Below are 22,910 nucleotides of genomic sequence, written 5' to 3' on the forward strand. Positions count from 1 at the left end.
ATCGGGGAATGGCTAAAGCAATTGTGGTACATGAATGTAATGGAATATTCCCACCCTGTGAGAAATAAATGCCAAGAAGCATGGGAAGACTTAGAAGAAATGTTGCAGGGTCAACTAGGCCAAACCAGGGAAACAATATAAGCAATGATGCCATGATGCTGACAATGTAAACAAAAAGAACGAACAAACAAACAAACAAAATCCCCCTGGATGCTGCATCGTTATAACAGTGGAGCTTAGACCCAAAGAAGAGCTATGAGAGCCTCCCTTCTTTGCAGAGGTGAGGAACCAGAAACATGAAGCCCTGTGGCCAATAGCTTGCTTGGTTCTGAGTTGGTTAGTTTTCCCGGACTGTTTTTTCCCTCCATTCTTCCCATTCTTCGTTACAAGGCGTGGCTCTCTGGGTACGGGATGGGGAAGGCATACGTTGAGAAATGAAGGTGATGTCAAACCAAAAAGAAGTGAATTACGTCAACAGGATTTGGAACCATTTCCCCTCCCATTTGAGGCCTGCCTGTGTAAAGAGCTTAACTTCCCACATAACATTCTGGTAAATAAAGCTCAAAAATCAATCTCCCAAATCACACACACACAAATCAAATCTGCTCTCTCCCAAACCCTTTAGGGATACATTTGGGAACTGTTTTCAGCTCAACCACTTCAAGAAAACAAATGCTGTGAGAACACAGAAGAATTTGCAGGCAATTCCTCAAAACAACAGTCCTAAGAAACTCAGAGGAGAAGCAGAGCCAAAAGAAAATATTATTTTCGTTTCTATGTGCAAGAAGTGTGCTTGTCACCCCCCCCCCCTTATCATAGGCCTGTAGATCCATGTCTTGTCAGTGATGGGCCTCAAGAAATTGGCTTCATAAGTACAGGAGGGTTAGACCAGCAGCTTGTCTAAAAGAAATGGGGGAAGTGGGGAAAGGTTTACCACATACCTTTGAGACCTGGTGGTCCAGGAAGACCAATGCCAGGGCTACCTGGTTCCCCTTTACTACCAGGGATTCCTGGTGAGCCTGGCACCCCTGGAAGCCCTGGGTCACCTGGAGAGAAATAAAGGCATTTTAAGAGGGTATCAATGAGACACAATCAATCATCAGGTATTTATTAAGCCTTCACCCAGTGGTAGGCACTGAGGCTACAGAGACAAAAATAGAATAGTCCCTTACCCCCAGGGAGCATATATTCTATTGAGGAACACCTAGCTTACATTCCATTGTGGGATGCCAAAAGGTATAGATGCTGGAGTGACACTGATTTCCCTTCCTACCTGGAAGACCCACATCACCATCCCTGCCGGGTAAGCCAGGCAAGCCAGGAGGCCCTGGCTGGGATATAGTCGGACCTGGATCACCTTTGGCACCTGAAAATGAGAGAGCACTCATATGACTGAGGGTCCGTTGGTTTCTCCCTAAGCGACATTAAATGATCAACAGACACTTTTTAAAATTCCTCAAATACTCAACTGGATGTGATCTAATGAATGTAGGCATTCCCTCTACTGTGCAGATCGCTCCAACCTATGGGACTCTTGTACATGTCCTCCCAACAGTTCCCCAGATCAGGCCTTCCTCCCAGTTCTCCTGACATTGCAAGGATACCAGTGACCCATCAGTTGACCCTCACTTTTGCCACATGACCAGCTCAGTTGCTTTTATAAATTGTACACATTTTGTGTCCCCTCCTTTCTGTTGCTTCTGCCTCTTCCGTTTTTGTACTAGATTGCAGCCTGCTCACAGTCAGCCAACAAGCAATTGCCTACTATGTGGCTAAGTCTTAGAGTTTCAAAGAAAGGTAAAAAGCTGTCCCTGCCTTCAAGAAGCATGTCATAGTCAAATGGGAGAGAGAGGATGCAAACAGCTATATAACACAAACAAGCAGTAGATAGAAGAAACAGTGGAAGTCAGTGGAATTAAGGGAGAATGAAAAAGGCTTCCTGTAAAAGATGGGATTTTAGCTGGAACTTGAAGGAAGCCAGGAGATGGAGATGAGGAGGGAGGAAATCCAGGCATGGAGAATAGCTAGAGAAAATGGCCAGTCAGGAGACAGGGCATCTTGTGCAAGAAACAGCAAAGAGGTCAGTGTCACTGGACTGCAGAGTAACTTGGTGTGTTGTAAGGTATATGAAGACTGAAAAAGTAGAAGGCCAAGTTATGAAGGGATCTGGATGCCAAAGAGAGGATTTTATATTTGATTCTGGAGGTTATGAGGGACCAATGGAGTTTATTGAGGGAGGGGGTGACACTGTCAGACTTGGCTTTAGGAAGATCACTTTGGTGGCTAAATGGAGGATGGATTGGAGGGTGGACGGAATGGAAAATGGAGTGGGGAGAGACTTGAAGTAGTAGGTCACTGCTGATGGCAATGTCAAAGAAGAAAGGTGTGGGGGGGTACATTAAAGATGTTATGAAGGTAGAATTGATAGGTTTGGGTGACATATTGGATGTGAGAGGGATAAGAGATAGTGAGGAGTTGAGAATGACATTTAGGTTGTGAGTCTGAGAACTAGGAGAATAGTGGTGTCCTCGACAGTAACAGGGAAGTCTGGAATAGGGTCTGGTTTAGGGGAAAAAATAATGACCTCTGTTTTGTTTATACTGTTTCAGATGTCTACCTCTCTGCTATACTCTGGGTCAAGGATGGGGAACCTATGGCCTGGAGGCCACCTGTGGCCTTCTAAGGTCCTTGGGTGTGGCCTTTTGACTGAATCCAAATCTCACAGAATAAATCCCCTTAATAAAAGGATTTGTTCTGTAAAACTTGGACTCAGTCAAAAGGCTGCACCCAAGGATCTAACAAGGCCACACTGGCGGAGAGGCTGCAGGTTCCCCACCCCTGCCCTGAGTGATCTCCCACTTCAATCCTTTGTAAACTCCCAGTAATACAACATCATCAAAAGAATAGCGATATTTAAAAGATGGGCTTTTGTTTCAAAAAGAAACTTGAAGTCATTAAAAGAACTTCCCAGTTTCCCAAAGGCTAGCCAGCCCACTCTCCTACTCCTGTTCAATTCCGGGCCAAGGTCATCCACTTTTAGCATCTGTCTAAGATATGTACACTGAAAGGTAACTTCTCTCAGTTAGTCAATGCAATTGCAAATTATAATCTAGATAATAGACATTCTTCATCCATTTGGTTTTTCCCATGTAGATGGTTGAGCCAAATTCTTCATCAGAAATGGGAAAGTTTAGAGGAAGGATTTGGGGGAAAATATAATGAATTTTGTTTTGGAAATGTTGTATTTTAAATGCTTATGAGTCATCCAGGTAAAAGTGTACAGTAGTCAGCTGAAAATATGAGACTCAGAAGAAAGATGAAGGCTGGATATGTAGATCTGGGAGTCATCTGTAGAGAGATGATAGGAGCTGATGACATCACCAAGTGAGACAGTAGAGGGAGAGAAGAGGGCCCAAGACAGAGCTTTGGGGGCTATCCTTGGTTAGCAACCAAGAAGGTAATGATTATCCAGCAAAAGAAAATTAAAACGGCCAGTCAGGAAAGCAGGAAGAGTCCCTAAAGAAAGCAGTGTTCTAAGAGCCTAGGTGGGAGGAGGGAGGAGATGATGACAACACAAAAGGATGAGGGAGGACAAGAAGAATGAGAACAAAGGAATGGTTATTGGGTTGAGCAGGTCAGAGATCAAAGATAACCTTGGAAAAGGGAGTTTCAATCAAGATTTCAAGAGACTTAGGGGTGGAAGAAACAGACTAGACAACCCTTTCTAGGAGTTTGGCTCTGAAAGGCAGAAGTGATCTAGGATAAGACCTTGAGGGAATGGCAGTCATGAAGGCAATGGAAGATAGTGACTAAAATACCAGCAAAAAGGCTATAATTATGAACTCAAAAAAGTATTCACTATAACCATGTCTAACTTTTAACAAGATTCAAGGTTCAACATTTGGGAAATTATAAATAAATCATATTAACAACTGAAATAAGAATTACATGATGATATCAGTAGCTGCAGACAAAGTCTTTGAAAAAATACAGCACTCATACATTAAAAGAAAAAAAGCTTAGGTATGGAAGGACCTTCCATTCATATGAGAAACAATACCTATATGAAATAAAAGCTAGCACTATTTGTGAAAAAGAAACGTAAGAAATTTTCCCATTAAGAAGGAGGATAAAGCAAGGATGTCTAGTGTCTCGGCTCTAATTTGACACAGTGATAGAAATGCCAACTACAACAATTAGATACACAAAAGAAATTAAGGGAATAACATAGGTTATGGGGAGGCAAAAGCATTCAAAACAACATGATGGTTTACTTAGAAAATCCTGGAGATTCAACAACAAAAAAAATCAATCCAAACAATTAACAGCTTCAGTAAAATAGCAGAATTCAAAATAAACCCACAGAATAACCAGATGTTCTGTATATTACTAATAAAAAGCAGAAACAGGGAGAAAAGTGCTTTCAAAGTAACTACGAAATACATAAAATATTTGGAAGTTAATTTAATGAAACACACTCCAGACTTATATGCTTACAACTACAAAACACTTTCCACAGAAATAAAGGCTTAAAAAATTGGAGTGATATGCTATACCTACAGGGGTTCATTTATAAGACTAGACCAAATAACAACAAAGCTCATCTGGTGGAGGTCAATAATCTCAATGGAAACAATGAAAAAAGTTAGAAGAAAGCAAAGCTGGCATTACCAGATCTCAAACTACATCAAGTAGTAATCATTAAAACTCTTTGGTACTAGGTAGGACACAGAAAAGTTGATCAATAGAATAGACTAGGTAAGCAAGATCCAAAAACAACTGAACATGGTAGCTTATGGTTCATTAAATCCCAAAACATAACTTTTGGGGTAAGCACTCCCTATTTAACCAGAACAGCTGGGAAAACTAGAATGGAGTTTGGCAAAAATTAGGTTCTGACCAACATTACACCACGTCCCACAATTAAGCTCCAGATGGATATGGGACTTCAATATGACTGGTCACATAAAAAAAAAATCAGAGGAGAATGGAAAGTGGTACCTTTCAGAACTACGGTTTTTCAGAAAGTCCAAAATTAAACAAGGGGCCGTGGTTACAAAAGATAAAATGCACAATTTTGATGATATAAAATGCTGAAAGTTTTTGCACAAATTAAATCAAAGTAATTAGACTAAGAAGAGAAAGGTCTATTAGGGGAAAGTCTTCGTATAAAAGTCTGATATTCGAGATATAATACAGAATATACTAATATAAATATGTGAGGTTAAGTTCCATTCTCCAATAGATAATTGATGAAATTATTTTTCAATGATCTGAAATGATGACAAATGAATTTCCAAAAAACCCCACAAACTACCAAAAACCATATGAACAATACTCCACTAACAATAAATACATATTAAAGTAACTCTAAGGTTTTACCTTGCACCCAAAAAATGACAACAAAAGATGGAAATAATCAATGTTGGAGGAACTATGGGAAGACGGTAACACTGAAACATTGTTAATGGAGCTGAATTGGTCCAACTATTCTCAAAAACAATACGGATCAATGTAAGAAAAGGGACTAAATTGTTCATATCCTCTGACTCAGATATACAACTACTGGGTATGTACCCTAGAGAAGTCAATGACAAAGGGAAAGTTCTCAAATACAGCAAAATATCATTGTAGTCTTTCTATGGTAGTTTAAAAAAAAAAAGCTAGATTTAAAATAGGTGTCCATTAATGAAAAATAGCTAAACAAATTGTGACATATGAATGTAATACAATATTATTATACTCTAAGAAACAATGAATATGAAGAATACAGAAAAGTATGGGAAGTTTTATATGAACAGATACATAGTGAAATAAACAGAACTAAGAAAACAATATACCCAAAGACTACAATAATGAAAACAAAGAGAATACTAAAAGGAAGTCAAACTCTGAGCAATTATGATGATAAATACTGGATCTGAAGAATAGCCTAATCAAATGAAACGCTCTCTTTTTTGGTAGAGAAGTAGGAGTGGGATGTTGCCTACATTCTCAGACAAAGTCACTGTGCTTTTCTCTGTTACAAGACCAACCTTCTCACTGCCTATGCTATTTCTTTGATTTCTTTTTTGCGTCTAATTGCTGTAACTGGCATTTTTTCTTTTGAGAGAGATTCAAAATAGGTCGGGGGGGGAAAGTAATAATCAGAAATGACCTTAATATAAAATGAGATATCAATGAAACTAAATTTTCTGAAAAAGAGAGAAAAATATACACAATTACCATAACAATGTAAAGGAAATCAATATTAAAAGATATTTGAATTTAGATCAATGTAAGAGCCAACCTCCATACCAGAGGATTGATGTTGAAACATGCTTGCCTCCTCTTGGGAGGTGAGGGACTACAGGTGTCAATGAATTGGTTTGTTCTGCTTTACTCTACTTCTTTGTTACAGGGGAGAGATATATTGGGGGCAGTTACTGATAAATGACAGTGATGAAAAAAATAGCATCAATAAAACATGTTTTAAAAAAGATCATTAAGCAGTAGCACATCATAGAAGGGTGAAGAGTGGTGGAAAGGAAGATAAAGCTGCAGGAAGCTTGGCTTGAGACCAAACTAGGCCACATCATCCCAAGGGCGTTTAGAGATGAAACTGGAAGGACAACAGACACACCAAAATGGAACAGATTTGTTAGCATTTCTATAACAAACTATTTTCATCATCAACAACAGTGGAATCACCACATTTGGACTCGAACTCCTCGGCTCCCAACATGCCATATGCGAAAGTGGAAATGACACTAAAGACAATTAAAAAAAAAAGAGGAAAGCAGCTGTACCAGACCCAGAATGCCCAGAATAAACCCCTGCTGGAGGTGACACAATTTTGAAAGCATCGGAAGGATCGATTCTCAAGATATCTGAAAGAGGAGAAGATATCAAATGGCTGAGAAAAATAATCGCAGAGAGTGTTATTTCCAAAATAAAAAGGCAAGTGAAGGGAAATCAATAAATACTGACCCATATGCCTACTTCCTTATGTCCATAATATCTTTGTGAGAATTACTCTTTTGGCACTTGGCACTCCTGCCTCTGATAATTTACTATCTGTGCGACCTTGAGCATGCCCCTCTCTGGGCCTGAGTTTCTTCATAGGTACAATAAGGAGGTCAGTCGCTGAGATTGTGTCTAGCTCTAGATCCGAGATCTTCTCATTCTTTCATCTACATACAACACCAACGGGATCTTTGATGTAAATAAGAAGGGAACAAGTAAGCAAGCTTTTGCAAATGATTTTATTCAGCGGAGAACATCTTCACACTCACACAACTGAATAAGAGGTAGAGAGAATATAAGATTTATCGTTTGTTGTTTGTTGAGTCTAAGAAACAGTCGGTGTTGCAGAGCAAAAAGCAGTCTTCAAGGCCAAGATGCCACCTGTGCCGATAAAGCTTATACAAGATTCCTTGGGAGATGCAGCCATAGAAAGAGAACTTTGTTCAATGATCCTCAGCTCATTGGTATCACACAATGCACAGAAAACAGGATGATGTAGACTTGCCAAACATGCCTTTCACAGCTGAGGAAGATTTCCAGGGCAAAGTACAAATGGAAGAAAGATACCCAATAAAGGAATCTTTATTCCTCTCTCAGATCCACTCCTGACTTTCCGGACTTGCTCCACCATTCCCCCAGATCTCCTTACCCTGGGAGTCCATCGCACCGCACCCTTGGCCTCCTCACACTGGAAACACACTTGGTCCCTACCTCTCTGGGCTCCACTCCTGACTCGATGTAAGCTCCATGAGGGCAGGAACTGTCCTTCTTCTGCTTGTATTTGTATTCCCAGTACTTAGTACAATGCTGAACACACAGTAGGTGCTTAATAAGTACCTGTTTATTTGTTGACCTACAAATGAAGTCCTCCAAATGCTCCTACCTGTGGATGATGTGTTGCTTGCAACAAACACCAGAATATTACAAACCTTTTTTGATGAAGATCAGAACCACTCAAAAGAGATCGGCCTAACAATCCACATAGGAAAAACCAAATGGATTAAGAATGGCAACAACCCAGACTGGCACATAGGTAGCCAGGCAGCCCATTGAGTTAGACCATAAATAAATGATGAATGAGTGAATGATATACCTCTTATAAAGTTCTTACTATGTGCCAGGCACTGTGCTAAGTGTTGAAGATACAAATACAAGAAAGAAAAATAGTCTGTTCCCTTAAGGAACTTACATTAAAATAAAGGAAGATAACACATAAAAGGGACAGGAGGAGGGTATGGTGGCATGACTTTACAATGTTATTAAAATTAAAATTGTTCTGGTTCACCTCACTTCGCTCTGCTTCAGTTCATATAAGTCTTCCCAATCTTCTCTGAAACTCTCCCTCTTTCATCATTCCTTCTATTTCATTAGTATTCCATTACATTTGCATGCCATCGTTTGTTTAGCCATTCCCCAGTGCACGGACATCTCCATAGTCTCCAGTTCTTTGTAATTGCAAAAAGAGCTGTTATAAATATTTTAGTACATTTGGGTCCTTTTCCTCTTTCTTTAATTTCTTTTTGGTCTAAGCCTAACAGTGCTATCACTGAGTTAAAGGGTATGCCCAATTTAGTGACTTTGGGAGCCTAGTTCCAAACTGCTTTCCAGAATGGCAGGACCAATTCTCAATAGTGCGTTTTTTCCATATATGTTTATTGATAGCTTAGATTTCTTCTTATGAAAAACTGCCTGTTCATATCCTTTGTCTGGGAAGTGGTGTAGAAGCCTGATTTTGGGCAAGGGAAGATGAGAGCTCACCTATCAGTGTTTCAGGACTCAGAGACAGGCCAAATGTATGTAAAATATACATACACACGTGTGTGTATATGTGTGTGCTGAGAAAGAAAGAGACAAAGACAGAGAAAAAGAGACAAGGAGAGAGAGAGTGAAAGAGGAGAAAGGGAGAGAAGGAGAGAGAGTGCTTGAATGGGCACTGTAGCTAGACAGTGAGTTCAGCCCAGAACTGAACAGGAGGAAAAGAGTCAGCTGGAGTGTCTTTGGGAAATGGCAGTGTCTTCAGTGATCCCAAGCTGATCTCACATGGAAATGTCTCTCTTTAACACAAGTATTATTCACTGATGCTTTATGGTTGCCGTGAATTAAGGAACAGCACAATCACATAAGAATTGAAATTGTGGGTGATCCGAAGGATAGGGGAGACATTTATGGCAGATGTAAGCTGCTAGGGTATGTTGCCAACAAGGAGTGGCACACAAGAAGCAAGAGATGTCACTCAAGAAATGTAGGTTTGCACGCATGCCCTTTGATGTAGCGATTCCATTACTGGGTCTGTATCCAAAAAGAGGTTAAAAAAAAGGAAAAGAACCTATATGTACAAAAATATTTATAGCAGCTCTTTTCTGGGGGCAAAGAATTGGAAATTGAGGGGATGTTCATCAATTGGGGAACGGCTGATTGTGTGGTATGTGATTGTGATGGAATACTATTGTACTACAAGAAATGATGAGCAAGATGCTCTCAGAAAAACCTGAAAAGACTTGCATGAACTGATGCAAAGTGAAATGTACTGTGCACAAAGTAACAGCAATAGTGTAAGATGATCAGCTGTGAATGACTTAGCTTTCTCAACAATACAGTGACCCAAGACCACTCTGAAGGACTTAGGATGAAAAATGCTATCCATCCCCAGAGAAAGAACTGATGGTGTCTGAATACAGATTGAAGCATGTTTTTTTTTTAACTTTCTTTATTTTTCTTCAGGTTTTCTTCTGGTCTATGTTTTCTTTCATAACATGACTATTATGGAAATATGTTTTGCATGACTACACATGTATATGTACCAAAAAAAAAAATGCAGGTTTGGAAAAGGAAGTGAACTGGTCCTATTTTGAAGGAGGAGTTAAACAGATAAACAATAGCCCAGAGATTGCCCTGGTCTCTATGGAATGTGAAAAGACCTGTGGAAGAGCTTCTAGCACATTGAGTAGAGCCATCATGAAGGGTTGATGGGAAGATGGAGGAATGAATTGCCCACCATGAAAAGGCGCAGATAGACCATGATTCGACCCACTGGAGGGAGTTGTCCCATCAGTGAGATCCTAAATAAACTGAAGCCTTTGGCAGCGCCAAGGTAAAACCTGACTGAACTTACCTGAGACTCCTGGAGGACCTGGATTTCCTGCCATGCCTTGCATGCCTTTTTCACCCACAGGGCCTGGTGGGCCCAAACCAGGAGGACCCATGGGCCCTCTGTTCCCAGGGAGACCTGGCAAACCTGGCTTCCCAGGGAGACCTCTTTCACCTTTTAAAGCAAAGCCACCCTGAAAAGGGAAAGATAGAAAATGGAAACAAAAAGCCTTACTGGTCAGAGCCACCAGGACAGAGCTGACTCCAAAGGAACAGTGGGCCCCAGCATCGTTCCCACTAAGCTGTCCATATGCTGTCCTTACCTCTACACATTATAAGCTAACCCAATGCACACATCTGTCCTACTCCGTGGGATCCCAGGCCTAGCAATTTCAGCGCAACCTTTCCCAACTTCTCCTATACTTTATCCTGGTCTTTCCCCATTCCCCAAACCTCAGATAACCTTAATGCCCTATAGCTGTCCCAAACCCACCATGACAACATCCTCCCCAAAGCCCTGTAGGAAGACAACAGAATCATAGACTTAGAAATCATCAAATATAATCTGCTCATTTTCCAGAGGAGGAAACTGAGCCCCGGAAAGGGGAAGGGACTTGTCTATGGTCACACATAGGACCCTAAATCTAGAGCTGAAAGGGATCTTAGTGGCCACCCAGTCCAACCCCTTCATTTACACAAGGGGAAACTAAGGCCCAGGGAGGGGCCTTGTCCAAGGTCATATAGGTAGGTAGTGTGAAAGATGGGATTTTAACCTAGGTCCTTTGAGTCCAGAACCAGGGGTCATTCAGTCATTCGCATAAGTAGCAAGTGGCATGTCCAGGTCCCATGGACTCCAAATCCAGTGCTTTCTCCCCTGTGTCACACTGCCTCTCATCCCCACCGCTACAAAATGACCACAACCCATTTTCTCCCACCATTCCAAACTCCCATTCCTCAGCTAAATGGCAGGAAAGCAAGCTGATTAAATTAATTCACACCAAGCTGTGAATGACTAACAACCCTGAACTATCCCATGGTGTTTGCTAGTTAATAAAAATTAATGTCTAGTTGGAGAAATGGGGTGCGTGTGTGTGGGGGGGGGAGGGGTGGAATATACAGGCTACTCTCTCCAATCCCATCCCTCACTTTACTTCTTCTATGCGGCAGAGGAAGGTGAGGTTGGGTTGCCAGCCACCTTCCCAGATGGGGATATCACCCGGCCCTCCACTCCCTGCATGGTTATGCCTGTGGCTCAATGACATCTACTTCCCTCAGCAGTCCCATCGAAGGTGGAGGGAGCTGCCCCACCCAAAGCCAAGGGTGGCTCGGGTCTCTACCCACCTGGAGGGGCTCCCAACAGGCGACAGGTTGGCATACCTCTTAGCCAGAAGCTAAGACCCCTGTGCCATGGGCAGGCTCATCTCAAAGAGATAAAGGTCTAGGCATCCCGAGTTAGTGGTCTAGGACTTCAGGCTCCATCCATTCCCCTTATCATTTGGTCCAACTGACCTGAGAATTGCTTTCTTTGACTACATTAACGGAGTCATAATTATAATCATTTACATGAACAGCTTGTCATTTATGTCTAATTACCCTGCAGCGCAAAACAATTATGCATATCATGAAATAGGTGTCAGATTAACTTTGTTATAAATCTGATTTGGGGATAACACTAAAATCTGCTCGTCTATGTTCAATATTCATAGTTTACAGGATCCGAGATCCAGAGCCAGAAGTGACCTCAGTGCCAAGTTAGTAAAGCCATCTTCATTTTACAGGTGAGGAAACTGAGGCCCGGAGAGATGAAGTGACTTTCAACAAGGTCCTACAGCTGAATACCCTGCGTCGCAATCTCACCATGATGAAGACTCCAGGCTTGTCTCTGTCATTTATTAAAGGTGTAGGGGTGGGCCCAGTACCCCAAATGAGAAAAAGAACCTCCCACTGACCCGCAGTAACTCCAGATGGAAGAGGTGTCTTAACAGTCTCTGTCAATCTCCTACTTTGACTTATGAGTCCATCCTTTTAAGAACTAGGGGTCTGTTCTTAAGCACAGCTAGGAGGCCCAGTGGATAGAACATCTGACCTAAAGTCAAGAAGATCTGAGTTCAAGGGGCAGCTAAGTGGTGCAGTGGATAGAGCTCTAGCCTTGGAGTCAGGAGCACCTGAGTTCAAATCTGGCCTCAGACACTTGATATTTACTAGCTGTGTGACCCTGGGCAAGTCACTTAACCCCATTGCCTAGCCAAAAAGCAAAAAACAAACAAACAAAAACAAAAACAAAAAAAAGAAGATCAGAGTTCAAATCCAGCCTCAGATGCTTATTGTTATATGACCTTGGGCAAGTCCCTTCCCCTCCCTGGACCTCAGTTTCCTCATCTGTAAAATGGGGATCATAACTGCGCCTACCTTCCAGGGTTATTGTCAGGATTAGATGAACTAACAGTTGTAAAGCATTTATCACAGTGCCTGGCACATAGTAAGCACTACAGAAATGTTGGCTACTATTAGTATTATCATTATTATAGTCTGTGTCAGCATCAGCCTGAATCTCTGTTCTGGCTTAAGAAAAATCCTTAACTATCAATCTGCAGAGAAAGAAAAGCAATAATGAATTAACTCACAGGTTTTCCTTTGAGGCCAGGAAGCCCAGGCAATCCATCTTGTCCTGGAGTGCCAGGCAAACCAGGAATCCCTGGAGCCCCTGGGGAACCAGCATCTCCTTTGTCACCCTTCATTTCTGGGAAAGTGAGGGTGTCCCCTGGACTTCCTTTTGGACCTGGTAATCCTGAGGTACCTGGAACTCCTGGAAGGCCCTGAGACCCAAAAAGAGAAAAAAAAATGCTGTTTTCCCTTCACCTTCTCAGAGGCAACGGATATGTTTACTGTGTACAGAGCCTTGTGAGAGGCTATGTCTGAGCGGCAGGGGGCTAGGGATGAGGAATACTGCATACACTCTAAGATCTGCTAGCTGTGTTATTTTGTTTGGTTAAACTGGTTCTTTTTCTTTTCTTTTTCATTCCTTATTACAAGGGATGACTTTCTAAGTGGTAGGAGAAACAAACTGGGAAATAAAAATGAAGACAAACAAGAGAACTTTTTTTTTTAAGAGGCACTGCCTCGGAATGGCTGGTTCAGAGTAATCAATTAAGAAATGCTTGGTGAGTGATTGATTTCAACTCATTTAAAAGCTCCACCTTTAAAATACGCTTTGACATGTGAATCCCCCCCCCCCACCCCTTCTGAAACAGGAATCATTTCCTCTACCCGTTTTCCCTGCAATGTGTGTGATACTTACTGGTGATCCTACCGGCCAGTGGCACCGACATTTCCTTTGGCGCCTTTCTGCCCAGGGAAACCACGAGCTCCTGACAGGCACACACACATACAAAGAGAATTGCATGTCGGCAGGGCCTTTGGCAGCCCATGAGTCCACCCCCCCACCCCCATTTTACAGAGGAGGAAACTGAGGCCCAGGGAGGGGAAGGGACTTGCCCAGGGTCACAAGAACAGGAAATGCTCAAGGCATCTTACCACCATCCCATATAGTTTGGAAAAAGAGTCCCTATTTTAGCAGAGACTTAATTTTCACATAAATAATCATTTCTGCTTCTTGAAATCAGGGTCACATCCTTCTGAGGCAAGCACAAAGTCCCCGCGTACATGACAAACACATGGGTTTGTTCATTAGGCTGCTATTCATTCCTCGAGGATTCGTGCCCACCAAGGATGAGACAATTTGTGCAGTACATATAGTAGCCAACAGCCATCCCCTCTTAGGAAAGAGAGCAGCATAAGCACATCCCAGCCGCTATTCTGGACAGCTGCGCATTCTCTGGCCTTTGCCCTTCCTGCTGTTGGTTTGACACTCTGCTTTGGCTTAGGAGAGGTCTTGACGGGAAAGAGCAGAAGCAGCAAGATTGGAAGGTGGAGGGTGGAGGAAGAGGAAGCTAGGAAGGCATTGCCTCTATCTGGCAGCTAAAATGAAAGCTTCTTTGAAAGCCGGCTTCACAAAGACACTGTTGCCCAGTGGCTAGAGAGCAATTTGCAAGATCTGGGCCAAGTCCAGCCTCTGCCCCACACTGGCTGCCTGGCTCTGGACAAGTTCCAAAGACTCCCACTGCCACAGGTAACTCTATGTAAGATGTCAAGGTTGGGAGCAGGTGCTGATCTGGATGACCCTAGACCAGGACCTCGCCTGTCAGTGCTGGCCCAGGTAACTCTCTGAACCCTCGCTAAGGTGTAGAGCAGGTGCCAGCTTGCACTGGGAGAAGGAAGGAAGGAAAGAAGAAAGAAGAAAGGGATGGAAGAAGGAAGAAAGAAAGAGAAAGGAAGGAAGAATGAACAAACAAAAGAAGGGAAAGAAAAAGAAAGGAAGGAAGGAAGGAAGGAAGGAAGGAAGGAAGGAAGGAAGGAAGGAAGGAAGGAAGGAAGGAAGGAAGGAAGGAAGGAAGGAAGAGAAAAAGAGAGAGGTAGGAAAGAAGGAAGGAGAGAGGGAGGGAGGGAAGGAAGGGATGAGGAGGGAGGGAGGAAGAAAGAAAGAGAAAGGAAGGAAGAATGAGCAAACAAAAGGGAAAGAAAGAAAGAAAGAAAGAAAGAAAGAAAGAAAGAAAGAAAGAAAGAAAGAAAGAAAGAAAGAAAGAAGGAAGGAAGGAAGGGGAAGGAGGGGGGAGGGAGGGAAGGAGGGGGCAGGGAGGGAAGAAGGGAAGGAAAAGAAAGAAGGGAGGGAGGGAAGGAAGGAAAAAAGGAAGGGGAAGGAAGGAAGGAGGGAAGAAAGAGAAAAAGAGAGAGGTAGGAAAGAAGGAAGGAGAGAGGGAGGGAAGGGAGGAAGGGATGAGGAGGGAAGGAGGAAGAAAGAAAGAGAAAGGAAGGAAGGAAGAAAGGAAAGAACAAAGAAGGAAAGAGAAAACAGAGAGGAAGGGAGGGAGGAATGGGGAGAGAGGGAGGAAGAAAGAAAGAAAGAAAGAAAGAAAGAAAGAAAGAAAGAAAGAAAGAAAGAAAGAAAGAAAGAAAGAAAGAAAGAAAGAAGAAGGAAGGAACAAAGGAAGGGAAAGAAAGAAAGAGAAAAAGAGAGAGGAAGGAAGGAAGGAAGGAAGGAAGGAAGGAAGGGAGGAAGGAAGGAAGGAAGGAAGGAAGGAAGGAAGGAAGGAAGGGAAGAAGGAAGGAAGGAAGGAAGGAAGGAAGGAAGGAAGGAAGGAAGGAAGACAGAAATCTCCATAGTCCCACCATGGTCTGGTTGGTAGAAACGCCGGAGTCTTCCAAGACTAGGTGTCTACTGTAAGTCAGAGCTGTGATGAGATTCTTCCTAGCAGGTAGGGACTTGACTTCTTCACAGATATTCAAACACAACCAACAGAAATCCAGAAGGATGGCAGACCCCAGAACTCTTTACCTGTAAGACCTGGAGGTCCTGGCAGTCCAGGCTGCCCTGGAGATCCAGGAAGGCCAATTTCAATACAGTTGAGGCAGGTGTCCCCCTTGTCTCCTGGAAAGCATTGTATTGGAAACATTGGTAAGAAACGTGAGCGTGTATTTTTTTACGGCAGCTCTCATGGGCCCAATTTAATGGACCTAATTAATGGAAGGGCTCTACTTCCTGAGTTCAAGCAAATTAAGACAAGACCAAGGTTTAGGATTGTACCTTTTACTCCTTGCTCTCCTGGCATTCCTCTGTCCCCTGGAGATCCTGGTGGGCCCCGAGCTCCCTTTTCACATATCTCACCATCTAAATTAAAAGTAGAGACCAGTAGCCCCCATGGTTGGGTTTTAGAGTTGTCCACACTCAGCCAAGAGTCTAAGCCGGGGGTTTGTAACCTAGGGTCCAAGGATCCCCAAGGGATTCACAGATAGATTTCAGGGGGTCCATGAACTTTGATTAGGAAAAAAATGACATCAATTTCAATATAATCGGTTTCCTTTGTAATCCTATATGTTTTATTCTGCACATGTAAAAAAACATTTTTCTGAGGAGTCCACAGGCCTCACGAGACCCCCAAAATATTAGAAATCCCTGAACTAAACCAAAAGAAATCTCAACAGGTTAAAAAGAGGCAAGACTTCCTTCCAGGGAGAGTTATATGATGAAGTAAACAGTCAGCAGAAGTAAACAGTAAATGCAGATCCATTAGCTAAAAGCAGCTCCAAAGGGGCCGAAAGAAGGGAGGACAAATGCTTGATGAAAACTACCTAAGGGCAAATTTAAATACCAGGGACTCCCCAACGATTTCCAACACAGGGGTGGCAGCAGACTCCTTCGGATAACAAAGGTGGTAGATGTTATATGAGTTCCTTAAGGGCAGAGACTGTTGGTCTTATTATTAAACAGTATCTCTGTGGCCTTACACAGTGCCCAGCACACAGTAGGTACTTAATAACTGCTTGCTGATTGATTAATAGACCACAAAGAGGGTGCAAGACCCACCCATTTTGCTAGGGCTTCTTTTAGATTCAAAGTAGGGGAGAGCAGACATCCCACTTACTAGAAGGGAAATGAGGTCCTGGTTCGCCCGGAGTCCCAGGGAGACCAGGAGTCCCAGGCCGCCCGTCAAGTCCAGGCTGTCCAGGTATGGTGATGCCAGGCAGACCTTTAGCTCCCTTCTCGCCCCTTTCCCCAGGAAAGCCAGGCGGTCCAGGAGGGCCTATGATAATGGTCCCTAAACAAGGAAAACCACATGTTACAATGAGCAATGCCTTAGCATGTTACAATGGCTACTTGCTATCTCTTTAGCATAGCAAGTGATGGCAGAATCTGTCATTCACCCTAGCCCACACGCCAGGTTATATTGCTATTTTCTACTTTGGGAGAAGAAGGAGGGAAGTGTCAACATTTCAATCACCTTTAGAGGTGGCAGAGAGAACAGTCTTCAAAGTGTGCTCCATGCTTTTAGAAATGTGCTGAAAAATCTCTGCCTTTCCTCATTTGACACAAAAATAATTACATTTCTCGCAAGCTCAGGAAGGCTCAAACTCAAATCCTGGAACTAGTTTCTGGGGACCATTAAAAAGAAAACAGACAGACACCATCGATCTGAGACAAGCTGCGGGCAGTCCTGGAGGGAGGCGGGGCCCAGACTAGCTGGCCTCCAGGTGGCCCTCCCAGCCCGCACCTCTGTGATCTCCACAGCCACACCATAATCCGCCAGTTTATTAAACTGACGTAGTTGCCAGCTTAACACAACGCTGGGGTAGGGCCATGACATTTCTCCTCCTAGGCCTCTCCTGAGGATTACTGGGTACATGGCACAATGATTCCATTAGCCAAATAGCCTTACAGAGCCCAAAGAACAGGTTTTACACATTCCACAATCTCACTTCAGCATAAACATGAGGATGTGTTCCCCAAATGGAGAGGGATGACAGCAGGCATATTTACTGCTGCTCAGACAGAATGCCCCCAGGCTGGAGCCCAGAATGGCTATTCACTGAAGTGGTGATCACCCAAGATTTCCATCTTGGCAACATCATTATGGGAAATCACATGTGGAGATCATCAGTAGCCCAACTGTACAGAGGGCATTAGCAAAGAGATAGGGGTGGGGGTGCTTGAGGCACTGCCTCCTAGGTACCCTCTGGTTTCACTCAGTACCTGTGTGTTTCTGAATTAGAAGCTCCTTTATCTGGCCATCATTCCTAGAACCCTCATGCCTATCCATGGCAGCCTTGTTCCTCCTATGTCCCCAGACCACTCTGCCCTACCCTTTCACGGTGCCCTGATCAATTGTTAACAAACTGCATCCTTCCTGTGGAAATGACTCTATATACCGAATACATGTGTATTCAGCATGGCTTAGTGGATAGGCAGCTGCTCTCATAGCCAGCAAGTCCTGGGTACAAGTCCTTCCCCTGATACCTCTCAGTGCCCCAGGCTCTAAGTTGTAAAAGAAGTACTGATCTGCATTGGGAGAGGAAGTTTTCTCATTGGGAGTTCTCTATACCAATGAAATCACAGGTCTGGTCCAAAAAACCCCAAAGAGACAAGTGTAGTATATTAAAAAAAAAAAAGAGCTAATTCCTAAGTCAGGAAGACCCAGGTTCAAGTGTCACCTCTGACATATGTATGACCCTAGGCAAGTCACTTAAGCCATTAGGCTCTAAGGCTAAGGTAGCGCAGGTACTGATCTGCATTGGTAAAGGGAGTTCCCTCCCTGGGAGCTCCCTAATGCCAATGAAATGACAGGACCAGTGCAGACAAAACTATTTTGACTAGTCTGTGTCTATGTATTTCCTCCCAGTAGGATGGAAGCTGTTTGAGGGTGAGAGCAATTTCATTTTTATCTTTCTCCCCTTCACCTAACAGTGCCTGGAATACACGAGAGGTTAATAACTGCTCCTTCAACTGTGTTGTTTGGTGACGAATGGTCACCAAGGGCCAAGATGGTAAAAAGATGCAATTCAAATGTGTTCATCGACCTTCTTGTCAAGAGGTGGGAGAGGAAGCTGAAATCAGATAACTCATTAACTGTCCATTTCATGGATGCAGAGTCGAACCCTCTCCTTTTACAGATGAAGAAACTGAGGCCCTGAGAGGGATCGTGACTGGCCCAAGATCACACATAGGCCTGGAATCTAGGGCTGGAAGGGCCCTCAGAGGCCATAGAGTCCAACCTCCCTCATTTTTACAGAGGAGGAAATTGAAGCTTACAGAAAGGAAATGACTTGCCCAAGGTAAATGGAAGAGCCAGGATTGGAACTCAGGGCTTTGGACTCCAAATCCTTCCCTCTTTCCACTACACCATCTTGCTTATCCATTACCCTCCCCAAATCCTTAAAAGCTCCTTGTGTTGACTGTTTCCTGAACTTTCTAGAACAGAGGCAGGGAACCTGCAGCCTCCAGGCCACACGTGGCCCTCTAGGGCCTCAAGTGCAGCCCTTTGACTGAATCCTAACACAAAACCTTTCTTGATTCCCCCCCCCAATTATGCATGCCCTCCCTCCTTGATTACTTTGTATTTATTCTCTTAACATTTTGGGGTATACATTTATATATGTGCTTATTGTCTTTCCATTTAGAATATAAGTTTCTTGAGGGTAGAGATCGGTTCATTTGTGTATTTCTATACTGCTTAGCATAGTACCTAGCCCATAGTAGGCACTTAATAAGTGCTTGTTGATTGACTGATTGATTAAATGAGGTCTTTGAGAGGAGGGACTGTTTCACTTCTGTCTTTGTATCTCCAGTGCCTGGCACATAGTAGGTCCTTAATCAAGAAATGCTTGTTAATTGACTGATTCCTGGTCTGCATTAAGATCTTTGATCTCAGGCACCATTTCTTACCTGGAGGCCCAGGAAGGCCAGACAGACCTGGTACCCCAGGGAATCCTTGATCTCCTTTCTCTCCAGGCAAACCAGGCAAGCCCAGGTTCCCTTTTTCACCAGTCCCAGGCCAAGGAATTACCTATAACAGGAAGGTGAAGCCTTGTAAGTGCTGAAGGGGGGAGGGAGGGACATGGAGATCAGACAGCATTAGCACAACTTTCCAGGATGTCCAAAGGGTGTGGACACACATGGAGGACCATGGAGCAGCAGGACTTCCAGAAGGAACTTCAACATGAACTGCTGAACCCACTACTCAGATGGTGATTTCTTTCTATGTTACAATCACCCTGCTTTCCATCAGACCTACCCACCACCACTGTTAATGGGCTCTACAGCCATTCCTTCCCTCACTGCTTCTCTCAACTTTTCGTTTCCAAAAGTACCTTCCTCCCTTCACCTCTGTACATGTCCTAGCTGAGCCTCCCTCCCTGACTCCAAGCCACCCTCCACACAGAGGAAGAAATGCTTTCAACCTCCACTGGGTCACTCCCCTGCTCAATGATGGGCAATGGCTCCCTACTGCTTACATTATCAAATGCAAATTCCTCAACTTTGATTCTGAGACTCTATAGTAAGACACACCCAATTCCAATGATGTCCTTTCTTTTTACCCCTAGCCAGGAACTTATTATTAGAGCTAAGTCAAACTCCTTGTCAGCCTCTGCATACCCCTCTGCCCTTAGAATAGCAATCTGGGGTCCTCCTTCTTCCTTCCCTCTTAAGATCAGGGACCTAGGGTTGGAATGGACTTCTGGTCAAACCCTCTCATCTTACAGATGTCAAAACTGTCACTTACTACCTCTGTGACCTTGGACAAAGGTCTCTAGGCCTCATAGGATGCTAGGAAGCCCAGATCTGTCTCTCCTATAGCATCTACTTCAATGCCTTGACATAATGGGAATTAAAAACAAACAAACAAACAAAAAAAGGGGGGGGGCCAGCTAGGTGGCGCAGTGGACAGAGCACTGGCCCTGGAGTCAGGAGGACCTGAGTTCAAATCTGACCTCAGACACATAACACTTACTAGCTGTGTGACCCTGGGCAAGTCACCCAAAAACAAAACAAAAAACACCAAATAGGAGGAATTCAATAAATATGGAATCGAATTTACTCTGGAAAATCCACCTTAATGCAGCAGAATATAGCAAGGATCCTAGAAAAAGGACTAGAAGTGACCTCAGAGGTCCTCTGGTCCAACTCCCTTAATTTTACAGAAGGGGAAACTGAGGCATGGGGAGGGGAAGGGACTCATCCAAGGTCACACACAGGATCACAGATTTAGAGCTGGAAGGGTCCTCAGAGGCCATCAAGTCCAACTCCCTTTAATTACAGAGGGATAAACTGAGGCCCAGGGAAATAAAGTCACTTGTCCAGGATCATACCCAGGATCATAGCTCTGCAGGTGAAAGGGACTTCAGAAATCATGTGGTTCAATCCCTTCATTTCAAAGAGGAGGAAACTGAGGCCCAGGGAGGTTTAATGACTGCCCAACCCTGGAGTCAGGAGGACCTGAGTTCAAATTCAGCCTCAGATACTTACTAGTTGTATGACCCTGGGCAAGTCACTTAATCCTGATTGCCTCAAAAAAAAAAAAAACAAAACAACTGCCTGAAGCCATACAGGAAATAAGTGTCAGAGGAGGAGTTAAACCCAGGTCTTCTGATTTCAAAAACGGTTTTTTGCAAGTCACAGTAAGCATGTCTTAACACTTCAGTGAGAGAATCCAGGCAGCTCCAGCTGGTTGTGCTGAGTGCTTACTACATATCCATCAGAGAATCCCTGTCTTCCTTTAAGACCCAGTGCCAGCATCACCCTTTCTGAGGCCTCCCAAGAGCCGAGAGCCCTCCTTCCCAAACTACCTTGAATCTAATATTTAGTCCCTCCATGTTTATTTGGCATGCATTTCTAGATGTCCTCGTCTCCTCCATTAGAATGATGGCTCTTTGAGGCCTTGTATATTTTGACTCCCTCCAGAGTGCTTCACTATCTATACCTGATGTTCCATGTGCTGGGGATATTTCATAAATGTGGGAGATAGAGTTAAAAGAAGCTTCCCAGAAAATGGATAGGTATTATAGGGAGGAGAATGCTCAGCCCTAGTCCATCTCCAGTAATGACAGAAAATAGGGAAAGAGATTAAATGGAAACAAAATAACACAGGGTACTGGGGATCAGCTCTGGCGCTGCCAGGGCCTGGCTGTATGGTCCTAGACAAGTCACTTGACTTCTCTGGTCCCCAGAGAATCCCCTCCCCCCAGAAGGAGGAATTGGGTTGGATAATCAAGCTCTAAATCCCTCAGTTTCATGATTCTAGAAAATATTATTTGTGACATGTATGGAAGAACCTTGTGACAGCCAAGTTCATTAGATACCAGCGACCTGTTCTCTCCAGCAGGGCCAACACTTCCCAGTGTCCAAGGTGCTAACCAAAGGGCTCCCTCTACCACATCTGAGAAAAAACACTGATGGCCCCCAAACCAAGGAGGGCAACTGGCCTGCTAAGAGCACTGGCTAAGGAAAAGGGAGTCTCAGAAAGGTCAATGGCTTTGCCCAAGGCAGCCAGGGACAAATGGAAGGACCGTGGTGTAAGTGGAAATAGCGTTGAACTTGGATCAGAGAACCCTTGCTCACATCTGCTATTTACTACTACCTGGGTGACAAGCCACTTTCCCCCCCAGGCCTCAGTTTCCTCATCTATAAAATGAGGGGGATTGGACTCTATGACCTCTGAGGTCCCTTCTATCTCTAGATCTAGGACCTATGTGTGACCTTGGATGAGTCCCTTCCCCTTCCCTGGGTCTCATTTTCCCCCCTCTGTTAAATTAGGGGAGGGGGGGTTGACTAGAAGGCCTTTAAGACTGCAGTTCTAAACCTGCAGTCTTGTGAAAGGAAAGCCCCAGGAACTGCATGGGCAGAATTCTGACAGGCCCAGAGAAGGAGAAAAATAGAAACCTGTCCATTAATTGCCTTGGGTGCAGGGACCCCATCTTCTCTCTCCTTGCAGAATCCCTCCCAAGCCTGCTCTCCTGCTCACTGCCCTCCTGGCAGGCAGGCAGCGTCCAGCCATGTTAGTTCAATGTCTGCATACATAACATAAGCTTTCATGCTTCCCTTCCCCTCACGGCTTCAATTCACTCTCAGAGTTTAAAGTTTCACCAACTTTTGGCCAAATAAAGAACAACTGAAACCTACGCAATTAAATTTAACAAAGTCAGAAATACATTGGGGAATGTCAATTTCACAGTGAAAATCCCTAAATCCCACAATTAGCCTTTCGCGGAACCATTTTCTACATTTGTTACTAAGGGCGCCCAGAAAGCACACACTCGGAGCTGGGGAGGTCTGAAATCAGGCAATTACAAATTGAGAAAACCTATTAGGACTAAATCCATCTTTCCCTGGGGCCCTCCAGGGGAAGGGCGGGGAGCCTGGCTCTTTCCTTGTAAGTAGCTCTTGCGCCACCTGCTGGCCATTTGAGAAACGACCTTGGCAACTACCAGAG

The 22,910-nt window shown here is 43.8% G+C and overlaps 1 protein-coding gene across 1 annotated transcript in view; it reads right to left on the reverse strand.

Annotated features, from left to right (window-relative positions):
- Positions 1-22,910, reverse strand: part of COL4A5 (collagen type IV alpha 5 chain) — a 205,167-nt gene that overhangs the window by 102,814 nt on the left and 79,443 nt on the right. The window contains exons 19-27 of the mRNA XM_020967263.2: positions 19,367-19,487; positions 16,572-16,745; positions 15,734-15,817; positions 15,485-15,577; positions 13,403-13,460; positions 12,717-12,945; positions 10,118-10,286; positions 1,274-1,366; positions 942-1,046 (exon numbers count right to left, since the gene is read on the reverse strand). Of these exons, the coding sequence (XP_020822922.1) occupies positions 942-1,046; positions 1,274-1,366; positions 10,118-10,286; positions 12,717-12,945; positions 13,403-13,460; positions 15,485-15,577; positions 15,734-15,817; positions 16,572-16,745; positions 19,367-19,487 (1,126 nt within the window). The remainder of the gene's footprint in view (positions 1-941; positions 1,047-1,273; positions 1,367-10,117; positions 10,287-12,716; positions 12,946-13,402; positions 13,461-15,484; positions 15,578-15,733; positions 15,818-16,571; positions 16,746-19,366; positions 19,488-22,910) is intronic.

This window comes from Phascolarctos cinereus, unplaced genomic scaffold, assembly GCF_003287225.1.
Source record: "Phascolarctos cinereus isolate Bilbo 61053 unplaced genomic scaffold, phaCin_HiC Scaffold_8;HRSCAF=390, whole genome shotgun sequence".
NCBI lineage: Eukaryota > Metazoa > Chordata > Mammalia > Diprotodontia > Phascolarctidae > Phascolarctos > Phascolarctos cinereus.